At 39.6% G+C, this 19,515-nt stretch overlaps 1 protein-coding gene and 1 long non-coding RNA gene across 3 annotated transcripts in view; one reads left to right on the plus strand and one right to left on the minus strand.

Moving 5' to 3' along the window:
• ANKFN1 (ankyrin repeat and fibronectin type III domain containing 1) overlaps positions 1-19,515 on the plus strand; it is a 365,709-nt gene that overhangs the window by 342,886 nt on the left and 3,308 nt on the right. The window contains exons 15-16 of the mRNA XM_033183581.1: positions 3,484-3,650; positions 10,213-10,429. Of these exons, the coding sequence (XP_033039472.1) occupies positions 3,484-3,650; positions 10,213-10,429 (384 nt within the window). The remainder of the gene's footprint in view (positions 1-3,483; positions 3,651-10,212; positions 10,430-19,515) is intronic.
• The window catches only part of LOC117067266, a 59,750-nt gene that overhangs the window by 9,748 nt on the left and 30,487 nt on the right, over positions 1-19,515 (minus strand). The gene's annotated exons all lie outside the window — the stretch shown is intronic.

Below are 19,515 nucleotides of genomic sequence, written 5' to 3' on the forward strand. Positions count from 1 at the left end.
AGTTCTTTCTGACACCTTGACAAAGACTCATTGAACTAAACTGACCCCAGGAGGTCATCTCGTTGACTCCTTGGCTTCCAAACTAGGCCACATGGCCCAGACTGATTAGGATTTTAGTGAGTTTGATATCCTTAGGAAGAATATTTTAATCCCAGTCCTGTTTTAATATTCTAATCACTACCACTAAATGCCTCATTCTTTACGGGTGGTGAAAAGGTGTGGTGGAGGGACATTTATTTTGTATCAGGAATGTGCCATATGTTATGCTGGGCACTTTATATACATTGTATTACTTAATCCTAGGTAGGCATTATAATCCCCATCTTAGATATGAGAAAACTGAGACTCCCAGAGGTCACGTGCCCACTGTCACACAGGTGGTGAGTGGCAGAAGTATGGTTCAAACCCAGGTCTGTCAGATAGCTAAGCCCACGCACTTTCCACTGTACTATACTCCTAGTGTTGATGCCAACCTTATTTTAGTCTGCCACTATCTTATGTAGAAAAAAGAGGGAGAAAAATACCGCAGAAAATTCGTCTTAGTCTGTGTTACTAACAAATCATGTGGTCCAGCTAATGACATTATTGTAGCCTTATACCATTTTATACATAAAATGCATGAGATTCACATTTTTAAAAATTAGAAGCTTCCAGTCTATCTTTCTTGCCTCAGTTATGGCTACCAAATGTATCATTGCTAAACCACAAAAGACTATGTTAAAGTAACATTTGTTAAAGTAACATTAAAGGTTCTGGATTAAAAAAAAAAACCACAAGAGCAGGGTAACTGAAGCGTTATGGTTGAAACCTCCTCATAACTCACTTGTGGTGCATGGCATGGACGGTGTGGGTGCTGTGAGACCACCCACTGATCCAAAGCTCCAACCACGGAGACACAACAAGAGAAAGCTGTGAACACCCTAGCTTGTAAGAATTCAGATCAGACTGATAGTGTGTCTTTTAAAGAAGTTATTCAGTGCCTCTCCCTATTTTTCCAGTCATATTTTGGAAAGGGGAAAAAAGCCAATTTTTTTTTTTTTACTACTTGGTTTAGAAAGGCAGGGTGTGAGACACTTCACTCTCATCACTTTCCAGCCAAAAGAGGACATCTGTCAAGTGCTAACAGGACATAATCCCTCCTTGAAAGTCATAAAGACACATTCAGGGAGCTACCAGGGTCAAGAGTAAGCTAAGAAGTCGTGGTGATTCCTTCCTGTGGAGCTGCCAGGAAATATCATAGACCTGAAACACCTTTCCAAACAGGAAAATCAAGCCCACAGTAAAGGAAAGACAATGGAGAAAAGAGGAGCCTTCAGGCGAAAGCTCAAAGATCCGTTCATGCATTTGTTCATTTAGTCATTTGGTCAATAAACCTTAATTGACAAGCTACAATGTTCCAGGTTTCAATGATATAAAAATTAATAGGAGGCATAGTTCCTGCCCTCAAAGAAATCACAATCTAATGCCAAGGCAGTCAAGTAAACAGAGAATTACAATGTAGTAGGATAGTGCCATGAAATGTTTTGAAACAAGTGATCTAGGAGCACAAAAGAGGGAGAAACTAGTTCCACCTGGCAGGGAGATGTCAGTGAAAACCTGGCTGAGGAGAAAACACTTACCGTGAATCTTCAAATATCACAAGTTGACCTGGAGGTATTAGTAAAGAAAGGTATGTGAGGAGGAGGAAAAGGCATGTTTAAAAGCATAGAAGTATAAAGGGACTCGTAGTAAGTTCAGCTTGACCAAAGCTTAGGACTGATGAGGGACTAGGGCTGGAAGGTGGCATCATGAGGGAAGGTGTGACTGAAAATATATTCAAATCTTAGGTCGCAGGGAGCTTTCCTTATGGGGAGATGTTTGGATTTTATCCTCAGGTCCAGAGGAAGCTCTGTAGAAGTCTTTAAGCAGGGAAATAGTATGAGAATTAGATCATTTGGGAGAAGCTCCATAGCTTGTCATTTACTGAAAGGGCATATGAAATCAGTTCTCTGTGTCAGGCAAACAAAGTGCTAAACAGAGCAGAGAAAAATGGGAAGGAAGGATCTGACACCACAGAGAAAAATCGAGCCCAAGACAGAGGCCTCCCAAGTTGAGAAACACCTCCTTGAAATGAGGCATAGCTGGAGTAAGGATGGACTACTCACACCCTCTTCTCTTCTCTTCTACTTCCATGGGCGGAAAGACAGAGCACACTGCCCTGGCATTCACCTAAGATTTATCCCCAGAGAAAAAAAAAGCGAGGAAGTAGTAGGCAGTGGTAACATGGGAATTGTAGGGTGCACAGAAATCTCTCTCAATATGCAGAAAAGTAGGGCTTCCTCATTGAGGTGTAGAGATGACCAATGCCCCATTTTGAGGTACTGTGGTTTTAGCTTCCCTAAATGGCCAGATCTGGGTCTCAGGAATCAACATCTAATTACTACCTGTAATTAGATATTCTTCCTAGAATTCCTCGCTAAAGAAGCCAGAATAAAAATGTTTCAACAGACTTGTGAGTTGTAACAGCCCTATTTCCAAAGCATGGAACACACTGGTACAGGTCAGAGGTAAACAGAGTAAAAGAGGTTCTTGAAGAATGAGTCTCCAAATTCATCAATGCCCAGGAAGAAACCAGTACTATGATAGTCTGAAACAGGGTGCTTTCCTCATCCTACTAGAATCTGAAGTTACGGTGTATGATCAGAGCTGGTCAGAGAAGTACAGGAAATCTGACCATCTCAAGCTGCCTACACCAGGCTCAATCCTACACTGCTCTGTTCCTCCTGAAAAAAGGAAATGATGGAGATGAAGGCTGGACTCCTTCCTGTGGTCTCTGTCCCATTATCTGTTGAGAGAAGAAAACCAAGTCTGCTGAAAGCAAAAAAATTGTCTGTCCAGGCAGCAACAGCTCTTATCATTCATCCAGAGGGGCCAAGAAGGGGAGAGGCAGAAGAGGATCAAAGCCTATCGTAATAGGCCCTTGGGGAAGTTTTGCAGTCAGACTAAAGACACTCTGAGAAAAGGATGTCTTCTGTCTTCTGGGGGTGCTGGCCTTGGAAAGGAGTAGGCAAGATATGTACTGGAAATCAGATGTGAAACCCAAAACTAGGTTTCAAATTGCTACTTGGCTTTTTTTCTTTAAAGTGATAAGCAAGCTTATTTTCCCAGTATGTGTGTGTATATATGTGTGTGTGCACACGCACACACACACACAGACACACTCAGCCCCAACTTGAGGGAAACGTCCACATAACTGCAGCTTTAGCCAACCCCACTTCCCCATACCTTACTAGGAGTTGGTAAACCTTAAAAGGGAATACTGTCTGACTAAAGCCAGACAACTGGCCCCTTAAGAGCACATTTATAATTTATTTATGGCTTAATATTTTCCACTGATAGGATTAATAAATCATGTTTTCATTCAACTTGTTTTCTCTGAGGTATGAATTTCTCTATTTTGATACCAGATCTTAACATGTTTTATTTTGCTTGTCCATTTTCCAGTTCATTTTTGCAGCTACAGAGAGAAATTTATTAGTCTGTATTGCCGCCTTTCTGCTGTTGTGGAACTGGATTCTCTGAATACCCAACAGTCCCTCAGGGAAGCGATCTCGGACAGCGAGGTTGCAGCTGCCAAACAAAGACACCAGCAAGTTTTAGATTTCATTCAGGTAATTGTGTGTTTCTTCTGGGGTAAAAGGAAGGGAAAAGAGGCAGGGTGGAAAAGGCGACAGCCAAGCATGGGAAAGGACAGCAGCCAGGCTGATTCAAAGAACACGGTGTCTAAGTAGCCTATTGAGTTGGTTAAAATGTGGAGCTCAGGGAGATAAGTTTTCAAACAGAGTCTTAAGAAAAAGTTACAAATAAATCACAATATTGTGAAGAACTGTTATCAGCCACCATGGTAGGTAGTGGTAGCTTTCCATACAGGAGAGAAAAATCACCCCCTAGAAGCAGTAACTAGAATATTATTCTTACCTTGTAGCCCATTGACAATTCTAATAGAAAGAAAAATTGTATTAATTAACTCAATATCTCAGAGAAAAAGAAAATAAAATGACCTACCAGTTTATGTTAACCCAGATCCAATTAGAACTAAAATTCCTCATGTTTTGGGCTTCTTTCTCACGGAATTGACACTTTAATATGTGGCTGTTAAGATCAGAAAATGTGTTCCCCTTCCCATGGTCTTGTCTGGTAAAGCCTATGGTAACACCTTAGGGTCTTGTGAAAGGGGTACTGACTAGTAGTCAAGAGAATTTGGATCTGGCCTGAAATTGCTTCTGAATCCCTTAGCCAAACCTGTCAATCTTTCTGTCCATCAGTTACTCAGTTCACAAAATGAGTAGAATAGCAATAGCCCCATGATAAATATCACTATAATACATATTCAGCTCAATTTGATAAACCTTTATTAAACAACCAGATGTCAGGCACTGTATGCGAGATATAAAGTTGAATTAGACATGGTCTCTGATCTTAAGGAGTTTAAAATCCATCAGGGTAGATAAGAAATGTGTGTAAATATAATTTGTAAAATGTGCTAGGTGCCAAAAAAAGATATACCAAAACAAACCAAAGAAACAAATAAGCTCTGTGTCAACACAAGGAAGTAAAAATTTACTTTCCCTTGTATCAGAAACATTCCCATGAAGGATGTAATTGATATCTAGCCTGGCCTACAAGGATAGGTTAGATTATAGTAAGGTGAAATAGAATGTAGAGCATTCAAAGAGAAAATATAAACAGATAAGGCAGACAGAGCAGAAAAATAGTATTTGGGGAATGATAAGTAGTCAAGCTATTGGCTGGGACATAAATTGAGTGATGAGAGGTAGAAATCAGGCAAGAATGAAAGATGGCAATGATAGCAGATCACAAGGGCTTTATTAAAAGCCATGATTAAGAAATCTGTACTTTATTCTGTAGGCAATAGGGAGCTACCCAAAGTTTTGAAGAAAGTTAAGTTACAGGCTCTCACAATTCTGTTTAGGATAGATTCAAGCATACTCTTGAATCTATGTATACGGGAAGGATACTCTTTCCGTATACAGTGGTACAGCCATACTGGTTGTTTATTGTAAGCATTTACTCTGGTCATGCTCACCAAATAAGGATTTGAGGACAAGACTAATGGCAGGGAAACCAAGTAAGAAGTTATTATAGCTATCCAGACAAGATGTAATGAGGACTTAAGATGAACAAATGCTGTGAACTTTGGGCAAAGGAATCTCTTGTAGTCCCAACAGTCCCAATCTCCTCATCTGTAAAATAGGGATGATAAGAATAGGCTACCTCATAATGTTACTGAGAGAATTAAATGAGATAATACATATAAAACACTCGGCAAAATGCCTGGCACACAGTAAATGTGTAATACTTTATATATTCATTCATTCATTCATTCATTCACAAGAAGGAGAAATTCTTTGAAATATGAATATATGAGATTTGAGGTGTTTGAAACACTCAGGAAGAAAATATTGTAATTTACTTGCAAAGTGAAGAGCAGACAAATCTTTAGGTTTATCCTACTTTCCTCATCCTGTGAATGAGATATCTTAGGTGACCTCTTAGAATACAGAAATAACTTTCAAGAAGTTACTTTCTCCATTGGCCTGAGAATATAGAATTTAAACATTCAAAACATTTACTTCATTGATTTCATTTCTAGTAAAAATGGAACACAGATGGTGGGCAAGGGGAGGGAAAAAGAAGAGAGTGCAGCATGAGGAGAATATGAAAGACTGGCTTATTTTTGAACTCCATATAAGGGATAGTGGAGCATAGTAAGAATAACAACAGATCAGAAGTTGGTCCCAGAGGAGGCTGGGAGGCTGAGACGGGAGGATCTCTTGAGCCCAGAAGTTCAAGACCAGCGTGGGCAACACAGTAAGCATCCATCTCTATTAAATACAAACAAAAAAATAAAAAGAAATCAAGGAGCATACATTTTTAGTCCCAAATCTTCTGATAAACTCTGGAGTATTGGACAATTCATTTGATCTCTGGGGCCTCAATTTCCTCATATGTAAAATGAAAGAACTGGACTAGATGACTTCTGTGGGTCTAGTTGGCTCTAATGTTTTATGACTTAACAACCAGAGATATTTTTAGAGGAACACTTCTCTACCCATGCCTTAGGTTCTGTTTCTGCCTTATTCCACTTATGCCTCCCTGAATCCAGTAGGTTCCTCCAACAAGAAGGCTGACTTTCTTCAGTCCGTTGTGTTCTCAAACTCCTCCCAGAGTTCCCTGGCCTCATTCCTACTCCCTGACTACTACCCCTGCTCCTTTCTTTTTCATGTAGCATAGGGCTTCACTGCCTTTTTCTCTTTCTTTTATATCACACCAGTAAGTGGGTTGGATAAAGGCAGGCCAGGCTGGGAATTCTTCAAAGTTCTAGCCTGCTCTGGTCTCCCAAAGCAGGTAACTTGAGAGCCCTCTCTACATATTTCCCTTCTAGTCAGCCAGGTACACGCAGACTTGGATAAAAGCCAATTCTCAAAGGGTTCAAAATATAACTTCTTGGTCGGGGTGGAACAAGACCATTTCCCTATACTCGTAGCCTTCAGTGAACCACCTTGCTTCCTTGCTTCTCCCAACATGAATAATTTCACTGAGTGGAGACAATTCAATATCATCTCTCCCTTTATGTTGACTTTGTGGTCTCGGTCTCTCTCTCTCTCTCTCTCTCTCTCTCTCTCTTTCTTTCTCTGTCAAAATGAAAACCAGCTGTAGCCACTCACCCATTGGTGTTCACAGCTCAGCCCACCACACACCATAACCTGCAGAGGCGACTGCCAGTCATGAGAGCATTTGTATGATTCCAGATCTAAGACAGTGTTGAAGTCACTACACAAACCAAACATTGTAAAGAGCAAGGGAGTCTATGTAAATACAGTTAGGAAAAGAAGCCAAGGAGTGCAGCCAGAAAGAGGGAGGGCTAGACCAGGGGAGGTGTAGAAAATCATAGATAAGGCATACAGGCTTTATAGACAGCACATGCAGCAGAAATGTCAAAGTGTGAAGACCTGGAGCTTGGCATATTTTGAGCTGCTAAAGCCTAAAGGGCAATTAGGCTATAATTTATATACTGTAATGCTTCAAATGCTCCTAAGCTGTAATAGAAACACAGCTCATTAAATATAGCCAATCTATCATCCCCTCGAGCACCTTGTAGCTGTGCTGTGAGAAAACCAATCACCTTTACATTTTAATAAAAATATTATCTTGCCTGAGTACAGAGAAAGGAATATAATTTACGAGATGAAAACTGAAATTTTTAAGGGGCAGGGTGAGAAATGGATACAGAATTTTTAATCAACAGACCTAGGGAATTCATGGTCTTTCTTTTTTAAAATGTGTCAGCAAGTCTTTAGAAGGTGAATTTGGACCTTAAAATCAGGGGGATTATGTTGTCAGTTACTTTTAGATCAACAGTATAAGGTAAAATGGGTGAAAATTGGCCTTCTTTTGGAGCAATTAGCTAAGTCTCATTAAACTCAATCCACAGACCTCCCTATACCCATATGGTTTTTTAAGTTTTTCTTCAGCTAAGACCTCTTCACATCACTGATAAAAATTAAGAAGTAAATATTGTTTCTACATACTTCTAAAAAAAATTCTACACTAAATCCCTCTATTCATCGTCAGCAATAAAGTTGAAACAATCTTATCCAAAGAGAGCAGGTAGATTATTTACTAATAATTATATTAGCCTCCTAGGGTTGCTGTAACAAATTCCCATAAACTGGGTGGCTTAAAATAACAGAAATGTATTCCCTCACAGCTCTGGAGACCAGAAGTTTGAAATTAAAGTGTTGGCAAGGCCACACTCCCTCTGGAGGCTCTAGAGGAGAATCTAGTCTCTGTCTCTTCAGTTTCTGATGGCTGTTGGCATTCTTTGACTTCTGGCCACATCAGTTCAATCTCTCTTTCTGTAGTCACATTGCCTCCTTCTCTTATGTCTGACAAATCTCCCTCTGCCTCACTCTTACAAAAATGTCCTTATGAGGACATTTGTTGTTAGAATTAGGATTCGCATAGAAAATCCAGGATAAACGCCTCCTCTCAAAATCCTTAACTTAATCGTATCTTTCGCCATATAAAGTAATTACTTTGTATCATATCAAATAATATTCATAGGTTCCGCAGATTAGGATATGGATGTATTAAGGGGGATTCCATATTCAGCCCACTACAGTAATCATGATTGTCATTATAAAAACTGAACATTTTATGACAATGTATAGTTGATAAAGTACACTCATCTACATTATCTTACTTAATCCATATAATAACTCTCTTTGCAGGTAGAGATCTAAAGAATTAGATCATTCATTCATTCATTAAACAGTCATTTTTTGAATGCATACCTACTCTGCAAAGCTGAAAGCAAAAAATACCAAAACACAATCCCTGTCCTTGTCGGGCATTCTAAAAGCTCTCCACAGTCATGCGGTGCCTTTAAAATAACTTTCAACAAGTTTATGCTGCATGAGGTAGGGCCAGTAAAAGCCAGCTGAGAGAACAACAATCTCATTGGGAAAATTCATCTGAGTCTCATCTGGGATTCCCACTTTGGCTTTATCCCCAGACTTTAGATTTCTCCCTTCAAAATGGCTTAGTGCCTCCTCATGGGCCTGCCTACTGCTGAACTTCCTGCACAACTGACCAAGCTAAAAAAGCCTGAAGCTCAATATCATGCTTTCATCACTGGCCCTGAATACTCTGCTGAGTCTTGTCACCACAGGACTGACAAGAACTAGAAAGCAAGGGAAAACGGCTGTAGACCATACCCTTCCATTCACTAGTTCACTCTAGCTAGCTTTTCACTCAACTTGGCGGACTGAATGTCACAACTTCAGACCTACTCTGTGTTTGTTGGGAGGACCAGGTTTGTGGATATTCTTAATGAGTAGGTTTTAAGTACAGATTAAAGACCTGTGAAGAAATTTTGAAAGTAAAATATAACACTGGGCAGTGTTTTAGTTTTAAAACTTCAACAATCAGAGAGAGAGATTAACCTTGCATGACTCATATAATGAACACCTTCTATCTGGAAGTTAGTTAATACCAAATTTCCAAATGTTCCTCAAAAATCCTAAAGTTTCAGAGCTGGAAGGGACCTTGGACATCATGTAGACTAATTACCTCTTCTTACAGTTGAGTAAATGGGCCCAAAGAAGTTGGCTTGCCCAAGTAATCGAGTGAACTTAAATAGAAAGCCTACCACAAATTCCAGGGTCATAAGAAAGAAATACGTTTAACCAGCAGCCCCTCCTTAAGATGGAATAACAAAAAAGCTCATGGCCCATGTCTATCAAGATCTGGAAAATTTTTGTCATCTATGTGTAGAGAGTCACAAAAATCTGAGGGAATTTTATGCAAATAGGCTTCAAGGAAACTACTATTGTACTTTACAATGAAAATATCATTAAAATGACTTTGATAACCCAAAAATCAAAATGGAACAACTTAAAATGGACTACTCTAGAAATGCAATGATGTTTAAATTATTTAAGAATAAACTGTTTAGGCCGTTTTGAACTTTAGAAGCCCTTACTCTATATGTAAGAATGTAGTAAGTCTAATATATAAAGTCAATAATTTTCTACTAACATAGGTCCAAAAATATTCCAGTACAGCTTTGCTTTTCTAGTTCACATATAAGAACTACGACTACATTTCTTTCTTAAGATATTCTGAAATTCAGGCTTTATCATATGCCTTCACAATATCTTAATGAGGAATATTTAATTAGAATCTGAGAGATAATAACCCTTTATATGTGTGAGTAATGTACCCTGCAGCATCACAAAGCACTTTCAAATTCATCACTTCAACTATCAGCCCAGCAACCATGGGAGGTATAAAGGAAAAATGTTTTGGCCATATTTTACAAATAAAGCAACTAAGGCTCAGAAAGGTCAAGTGACTTGCTACAAGTTAGTATATCACTAATAAGTGATATATCCCAGCTAGCATCCAAGTCTTCCACTATTTTCACTAAATGACAGAACCTCTCTGGTAAAAATATGCAAAACACAAAATATTACAAAAAAAAAAGAGAGATTTTCTGGCTTAACAAATCTGTGTTAAAAATATTTTACTCTTGCTCAAAACTAATATTGTGGAAAATGGATCGGATCATATTGGACTCTCAGGGAAAGGTATTCTTTTTTAATCACTGCTTGATAACTTACTGTCTTTTACCATTTTATTCCAAAGCAAATAGATGAAGTTTGGCGGGAAATGAGATGGATCATGGATGCTCTACAGTATGCAAGATACAAGCAACCAGTTTCTGGCTTGCCCATCACTAAGCTGATAGATCCCTCAGATGAGCAGAACCTAAAGAAGATCAGTTCTACATCATCATCACATATAGACTGTCTTCCATCCCCACCCCCATCCCCAGAGATGCACAGAAGAAAGGCAGTGAGTGGTAAGCAATGAGATCTGAAGTTCTGTTGTTTAGTCCCTGGACTTTTGGTCCTCTCTCCACTGATAAGGACTTTCGTGCTGAGGTATTGGTTCCAGAAAGTGGTTGAAAACACTGCTCGGGGTCAGAGTCTAACAGCATAGAGGAAACAAAATTGGAACAGTAGAGAATAGGAAACTAGAGCAGTAACCTAAGATCAGTGCCATTTGGGGGCAGGGAAGATTCATTCTAGTTCTAGCTCACACTTACAAGATGCAAAAGGATATAAAGCAGGGATACGGCTTCAAAGATGCAGAATGGGGACTGCTGTGATGCCAGGTGAGGGCCACACAAGCCAAGGGAATCTGAGCAAGACAAACTAAGGAAGGAGAACAGGCCCAACCTCTATTAAACAGCATCTGACAAGAATGAGGCAGGAAGCAGGCCCCAACCTGGGTGAGAGTTCGGGAAAAACTTCCCATCCACATAGCACAATGTTTTAGAGTGCAAGGTGGGAAAGAGAGAAACCTTGGATAAACTAGAATCCTGAAACTGAGTGCATGTAAGTAGCGTGGCCTCATCATGGATATAATGAACTTTAAACAAGTTGGAGAAGGTAACTAGCAAGGCACCTCTCCACCCTTGCGTATTAAGTGTAACAGCAAAAACCTGACCCGATTAATATAAATTTCTACAAAATACCTCTATGCTTTTAAGTAGAGAGAAAGCATACTAGGTAAAGGCAATAAAAAGCTCTTGCCTAACCATGCTTAGACTAGTGCCATTTTCTAGTCAATTAAAGTAATGGCAATTCAAATCATCTTTCTTGATTCAATAGTTTGTAAGAGCTCCAATTTTGCAAGCTTCATAATAATATTGTTAATAAACAGGCCTGATTTGTGGACTTGTCCCGTAGAGGGCGGCATGGTGTAACAGAAAGAGCTTGCACTTAGAAATCAGAGACCTGGATTCAAATCCCAGGTTTGTTTTACTAGCTGTATGAGCTTGAATAGATTACTACATCTGACTCTCAGTTTCCATGTATGTAAAATGAGAATAATACCTATACCTTGAAGAGTTACTGGTGAATAAGGTAATCTATATCAAAGATGCATGGCATATAATAGACAATATATTGTCAATATCATATTTAATGTTATTTTTATTATAGAAAACTTTACTGGGAATCTGAGCCTTTTCTCTGAGTAAGTTTGTGTCTGCACCTGTATTTTAAAAACTCCAATGTGTTAAGCCAAAACTTGACAAGTGGAAGAACTTAGGACACAGCTAATTTACGTTACCAAAGGAGTCTATGACTTACCAAATAACTCAACAAAATATTTAAGTAGAGTTTCTAGAGTGCATTTTTATAGACTGCCACTGGGCTAGAGATACAAATCAAATATCTCTGCCAGAAGTTAGGCTGATAAGAGAAACAGATATATTAACAAAAAATTACCTGATAATTGCATACCTGCTATGAAGTTTATCAGAGGCACTAAATATTAAACTCCTATGATCAAAGAGAGCTTCCTGGAGGAGGTGACGGAATCTGGTATGAAGGATAAGCAGGAGTTGAGCAGAAAAACAGGAAAAAGAAGAGCATTATAGGCAGAGGAAGCAGATTATACAACTGTTTGTAGTTTAGGGAATTGCAAGCAGTTTGGCTGAAACTCAGGATCTAAGAACATTGTTCATTCTTTTCTATTTAAAAAAATATATTTATTTACTGGTCACCCTCTACGTGCCAGGCTCTCTCTGAAGTAACAGGGATACAGTGATAAATAAAGCAAAGTATCTGCTCCCGTAGAGCTTACTTACATTCTAGAAAGAGGGACAAACAATGAAAACATAAACAAAAAAGATAATTTCAGGTTGTGAAAATTCCAGCGTATAATACAAAACAGCAGTAGGGGTGGGAGTAGGCAGGAAGTGTGTTGAATTCACTAGGATAATGCTCAGCAGAGACCTATCTGGAAAGATGACATTTGAACCAACCCCAGAAGAAGAAGCTAGTAATGCAGAGATCTGGAGTTGGAATATTCCAGACAATAAAACAGCAAAAGACCCTGAGGTAGGTGAGGAATAGAAAGAAGGCCAAGATCTTTGACACACAGTGAACAAAAGGGTGGATTGTGAGACATAGGGTAGAGAGCAAGACAGAAGCCAGAAGCCAGAGTAGGCAGGGTTCTGTAGGTCATAGAAAAAGTCTGGATTGTATCCTGCTTGTGATGGAAAGCCATTGGAAACTTTTAAACAAGGATTGATATAATCTGAATTACTCTTTAAAATCAAATCGGGTTGCTGTATGAAGAGACCCTAAGGGGGAAATATTGAAGCAAGGAGGCAACTTAGAAAGTTATTAACGAAGGAGACACCAAGTTTTCTGGCTTTGGGTGCCTCGTGGTATCATGATGGCACTTACCAAAAAAAGGTAAGAGAGAAGGAAAAACAAGCTTGGGTGGTTGGGCATGTTGAATTTGCGTTGGCTTTGGAACATTCCGTACAAAAAGAAACATTCAGCAGAAAACAAGCTGCATGGAGTCTAGAACTCAGGAAAGAAAACTGGGCTAATAATATAGATTTAAGAATTCGTTAACATGTGAATGACATTTGAAGGTAGGAAAATGCTTGGGATTCCCTAGAAAGAGGAGGTAGAACAAGAAGAGGAGACTGTGGAAGGATCCCTGTGGAATGAAGCGTCAAGACATATTAAACTAAGAAGGAACAACCAGAGAAAGATTTAAAAAAAAAAAAAAAAAAAAAAAAAAACAAGAGAGTAGTGTCACAGAATCAAAATGTGTAGAGAAAGGTTAAATTCAAAAACAAAAGCTTCAGTTATTTTGCTTTTCTCAACAAGGAAGTCATCAGTGAGAGCAGTTTTTGAAGGGAAAGAAATAGAAACTGAACAGAAGCAAATCAGGGAGTAAATGAGAGGTAAAGAAGTAGGACAGGAATTTTCACTCTTTCAAAATCTTGGCTGCAAAAGGGAAGAAGGAGGGAAGGTAGTAGCTAGAGAAGTGTAGGGTTGAAAGGGCATTTTTTAAGGCAGGAAAGCTATGTATGCTACGATGTCCTACAGTTTGTTTAACTCTACAAACAACTCTTCATTTCTGTTTCCACCTTTGCAGCCCTTGTCTGCCCTCTCAGCTCACAGAACCTTCCCAGTGTTTAATCTTCTCTTGGCCACAAGGTCCTTAGTGGATTCCTCCCTGGCTGTATGAGGGTGGCCTTCTCTATGCCACAGAAGTGCCAAACTCTCACGTTGGCCTGAGGACGGGTTGCACCACTCCCTGCTAAGAGGATCTGGCCAATTACATTCAGATTTTATTATTAACTTAAAATGTGAGTGATCATCATTCTGTTTCTTAAAATATAACTCTCTCTTGGGTCCATTTACTTCTTGGAAGCCAAGATTCCATGAGCTATGAAACACAAAGATGTGGAAAGCTGCAAATGAGAAATGGAACCCAGTGACGGGGAAGTGCTGTTGAAAGCTGGGGAGAAACATTCAGTGTCCTACCCCTCACAAAAGCAGAAGCATTTCAGAGCAATGAAATCTGTCACTGCATTCTCTGTCCTTCTCACAAGTGTGACCACTTTGAATTGTTCAAAAGCCATTCATGAAAGGGGGGAAATGCAGTTTAGAGGAACATACCTGCTGGGTTACCCGCAGAGCAAAGTTTGCAGCACAATTCCATTCTGTGTGTATAGGATTCACTAACTTCTACAGAGCCTGCTAGAAATATAAAGCCTATCACAAACCTAGCCTCTGGTGCCAGCCCAAGATTCTGTTTTAAGGCTGTTGAGTATCTTGAATTTGTTTGCGTGTATCTGTTAGGAGTAGGGGATGGAGAGTGGAACTCTTTCACTTACTTCCCATTTCTGTGTGGTTTTCAAAACACAAAGTAGAACTCTTGTGAGTCAATTAAAATTAAGCATCTCTCAAGGACCCAAGGGGGAAAGTTGGCTCCTAGAAAAGGCAGCTCGAGGCAGGGGGTGGAATTATTTGGTCCATCACATGGGTATTTTCTCTCCCCCTCCTTTTCTGTGGGTATAGTGGTCACAGGCAGCAGCAATTTTTTTTTCCAATACTGCTGTTTCTCCTAGTGACACATGGGTGAGGCAATAGAGGGGAGGGGGGTGTTGTTTCCTTCAGATGCATTTGAAGGTTATCCTGATCTTCCAAATGTAAATCTTGGTAACCTTTTTCCAGATGATGTTAAGAGCACTATGGCAGAAAATACATAGCTCAAAAAAAATCAACAGGAATCTGAAGGTATTATTTCTCTTGGGCTATCAGAAGGTGAACAAAACCCGGAGGTTCTACCCAAGGCCTGATGAAAGATTCAGTAAAAGTCTTCATTTATAAATTATTTAAAGACTACTCAGACAAAGTGGAAATAAATTCACTGAAGCACAAATTTTATATATATATAGAGAGAGAGAGATAGAAATAGATATAGAAGTGTATATATATATATATTTAGACAGTACATTAAAACTGTGAAGATAGATTTTGGGGCAAATATGGATTATTATTCTTTACTTTCTGTCCTGCCATGCCCCCTGCCTTTAAGAAAAAAGCAATAGCTTTAAGTCAATTATTCTTTCCTGAAATGTCATCTCCCCATAACGCCCTCAAAATCCACATCAACTCTACTCTGCTGTTGTTGGCCTGACCCACAGAAACCAGGAGTTACAACACTCATTACAATGGCAAGAAAGCCAAGCTTCCTAAGCCAGCACTAATACTATGAGCAGAACTTTCATCAAACAGCTCCTGGGTCAACCAGAGGGGAAATTCAAGGCTCTACCAGTCCTGGCCTGCCCAGTGGGCCCTCTCAGGGAAATTGGGGAGCATAAGCAAGTTTATTAAAATAACAACTGGGCAAGGTGCCTACAATGGTTAATGGAGCATATGGCCTGAATCTGGGGATGGAAGTTGCACTTTGCATTCTTTTCCAGGAAGGGAGGGAGCAGCAGTGGCCTAAGTCCTTGGAAACTCTCCTCAGTGCCCTGGCTGGCATCCTGGAGATTTTCCCAGACTGTTCTGGGAGGGGTATCCCACCCTAAGCAATAGGTTCCACTAAGTCTTCTAATAAATAATACAATCACCATGCAAGTCAAATATTTAGATTCCCACTACAGCAGTGTTTCCCAAGTGTTGGTCCATGAACCAAGGAGATAATATTTACCACTTAATATTCAAGCTCTTTTGCATCTGCTTCCTAGGTTACTATTGTTTTAACTAGGTCTTCTCTTGAAATCAAGAGAAGCTTTGAGTCAATAGTCTTTCCTGAAATGTCATCTCCCCATCTTTCCTGAAATGAAATCTCCTATCTCTCATGTTCTGGGAGCTACAGAAAATCAGTTATATCATTCACTAATTCACTCTAAAATGTAGGTTAGGAAATCTACTGGACTAGATCATCACCAGCAGAAGATACCATACAAGAAATTATTATTCACCTTTATTATCAACAGCATTCTCACCTTGAAATATATCTGATTACTGGTTTATATTTTAATGATATTAATATGTTATTCTGTATTTAGGGTGAAGAGGATTTCAATAATATTAATATCTTCTGTTTTTAAGGCACTTAAAGTATCTTTTTTTTTTTTTTGAGTCAGAGATTTACTCTCTTGCCCAGGCTGGGGTGCAGTGGCACAAATTTGGCTCACTGCAACCTCTGGCTCCCAGGTTCAAGTGATTCTCATGCTCAGCCTCCCGAGTAGCTCGGATTACAGGTGCCCACCACCACACCTGGCTAATTTTTGGATTTTTTTTTTTTTTTTTTTTAAGTAAACACAGGGTTGCACCATGTTGGCCAGGCTGGTCTCGAACTCCTGACCTCAAGTGATCCACCTGCCTCGGCATCCCAAAGTGCTGGGATTACAGGTGTAAGCCACTGTACCCAGCCCACTTAAAGTATCTTTAACAAACTAATTACTCCTCATAGTACTTATTCATAGTACCAGTTCACAGAAGCTAAGTGATTTGCTCAAGATCATATATGCAGTAGGTAGCAAGACAGGACTTCAGTCCAGGTTTCTCTAATTTTAAGACAATTGTTCTTTCTGCTATATTTGGGCTGGCTCTTCAGTCAAATATCGCAAAGATAAAGCAAAATTATCTGGGTGATTGTTTTCAGGAATCTATGGTAGATTAAGTAAATTGGATCCTTTCAGGATGCTTTGCTTTTAGTATTATTTCTAAGAGACAGTCAAATATCACTATTCGTTATGTTCCCAGATTTCAATATTTGTTTCAGTTTCAATTCCACTCAATATGCTTTACTGAGAGTCTTCTATGTACCATTTATAGCACAAGAGGTTAATAATACAATGATGCTTAAGACACAGTGTAGTTGGGAGGTCCTCATAGTCCACTCATATATCCATGTTCAGACTATATGATCTGAGAAATACAAAAGATTCTACACATCCCTTTGGTTGATTTGTTCCTTAGACCATTCCTTTGTTGACTGACTTACTCAATATTTACTAAGCAGAGATGAGTAAGACATACATACTGCATGCTCCCTAGAGTTCATGGTCCAATGAGGAAGACAAATAGGAAAATGGATAATTTATAATAAAACTTGGTAAATGCAGTTACAGAGATATAAATAAAATGCTCTAAGAGGCAAAAGAACCGAGCAGTTAACTCCACCTGGGGAAAACAATACAGGCTCTCCTTGAGAGATTGGGTCTTAAAATATGATACTTCATTAAAATATTAGACTGTCAGCTCATTTAAGGCACATTTCATATACTCCTTAGTTTCCTCCCAGCAATGCGTTCTCACTATTCGTGTGTTGGGAGATCAAAATACAGACAGATTTTGCAAAGTGCTTGACTATGGACTGAAAGTGTCACCTACTACAGTGGTTACTTCTAGTTCTGGTAATTTTTACTATCAGTCTTCTCCTGGCCCCCAAAAACTATGTCCATGCCTGAACGCTCATAACCTGTGAATGTGACATTATTTTAAAAAGGATCATTGCAGATGTAATTAAAGATCTTGTGATGAGATCATCCTGGATTATATGGGTGGAACCTACACCCAGTGAAAAGTTCCCTTATAAGAGACAGAAAAGAAGGCACAGACACAGAAGAGAGGCCATGAGAAGACAGAAGCAGAGATAGCAGTGGCATGTTCACAAGAAATGCTAACAGCGGCCGGGCGCGGTGGCTCAAGCCTGTAATCCTAGCACTTTGGGAGGCCGAGACGGGCGGATCATGAGGTCAGGAGATCGAGACCATCCTGGCTAACACGGTGAAACCCCGTCTCTACTAAAAAATACAAAAAACTAACCGGGCGAGGTGGGGCGCCTGTAGTCCCAGCTACTCGGGAGGCTGAGGCAGGAGAATGGCGGGAACCCAGGAGGCGGAGCTTGCAGTGAGCTGAGATCCGGCCACTGCACTCCAGCCCGGGCGACAGAGCGAGACTCCGTCTCAAAAAAAAAAAAAAAAAAAAAGAAATGCTAACAGCCACCAGAAACTGGAAGAGGCAAGAGAAAGTATTCTCCCCCTAGAGCCTCCAGAGGGAGTGTGGCCTTGCTGACACCTTGATTTCAAACTCTGCCTTCCAGAGCTGTAAAAGAATAAATTTCTTTTATTTTTTTATTGTTGTTTTAAGCCACCCAGTATGTGGTAATTTGTTCCAGCAGCCACGGGAAACTAATACAAGATCTAGTATGTTTCTCTAGTAGCAGCAATGTCAAGAAGCCCTAAGAGTTTAAGTAATTTAACTCTGTGTACCACAAAAAGTGAATTAGATGAACTAAGTGCCACTCCTCAGGAAGTTTCCACACAGAGTCATGGAAATGCTAAGGTGGATGGCAGCATAGCAAGTCTTTGTAGTGAGACAGATTTATATTTGGCTGCCTATTCTACCATTTATCAAGAATACAAATTGGAAAATTTGATAAGCCTGAGCTTCAGTATTCTCATCGGCAAAATGAGAATTGCTGTAAGTGTTAAACAAAATAAAGCACTTAGAGCTCTTAGCATTATGGCTGGCTCACAGTAAGTACTAAGTAAATGCAGGATATTGTTTATTACCATTGTGGGTACACACAACTACATGCACACAGCTGAACGCACTGATCAGATAAACAAAGAAGGATGTTCAACTACAGTCAATTACGAATTCTTTGGATGGGTCCTATTTCAAGTCCAATTTCAAATCCTCAGTTATCTTCTCTTCTTCCTCACTCCTAAGGCACCTACCCCTGCTATCATCAAAAACAATCAACAATTTTGAAATCCTGTTACTTGCAGTGTCCTATTTTTCCCACTAAAGTTTGGAAAAAGTACTAAGGCTTTTTAAAGAATATCAAAGTTATTGAGCCCAGGCCTTTATACATTTCTCTCCTTGTAACCTGGAAATATATGTTTCTTCTTTCCTAACCACTTACCTCTGAGGACAATGTGTCCTTCCTTCTTTCTCACTAAGCACCAATGCCAGCACTGGTGCTCACAATTGATCACTCCTCTTTATTATCTCATCAACCTCACCACTCATATATTCAACCATTCTCTCTCCAATAGTTTCTTCTTCTCTACACTCACAAATAGCTTCCTTCAGCTTTGCTACCCACATGCTCTCAGTTCATCCCCTCCTTGACGTTTTGGCTTTCCCTCAGCTCAACCTGTCCCAAATTAAACTTACCATCCACTCTACCCCCCAACCCAAATCAAGGCTGAAATTTAACTCCTTTAATTTCCTGTCTTCCTAGGAATCACAGTTTGATATCTACTAATAACTTTGGGGCCATACAGTCACTTCTCCCAGTTATCTGGAACACTTGTCCCTAAAACTTTCACATAGTCGGTTCCTTTGATCACTGAGTTCTCACCTAGACTCCCCTTTGTACAGTGATGCTTCCTCCCCTGGCCACCTTATCAAAAGCATCTTCCTCCTAAGTCACTCTCCAGTTAAAATCCACTTTCATTGTCTTCACAGAACTTCACACTACCCAAAATTAATCTTATGTGTTTTCTGACTTACTGTCTAATCCAATCTCTTTGAGCTATTTGAAAGCAGAGACCATATCTGTCTAGCATAAAATAACTGTTCTGTAAACATCTCTCCATGA

Source organism: Trachypithecus francoisi, unplaced genomic scaffold (assembly GCF_009764315.1).
Source record: "Trachypithecus francoisi isolate TF-2019V2 unplaced genomic scaffold, Tfra_2.0 Lachesis_group20, whole genome shotgun sequence".
Classification (NCBI taxonomy): Eukaryota; Metazoa; Chordata; class Mammalia; order Primates; family Cercopithecidae; genus Trachypithecus; species Trachypithecus francoisi.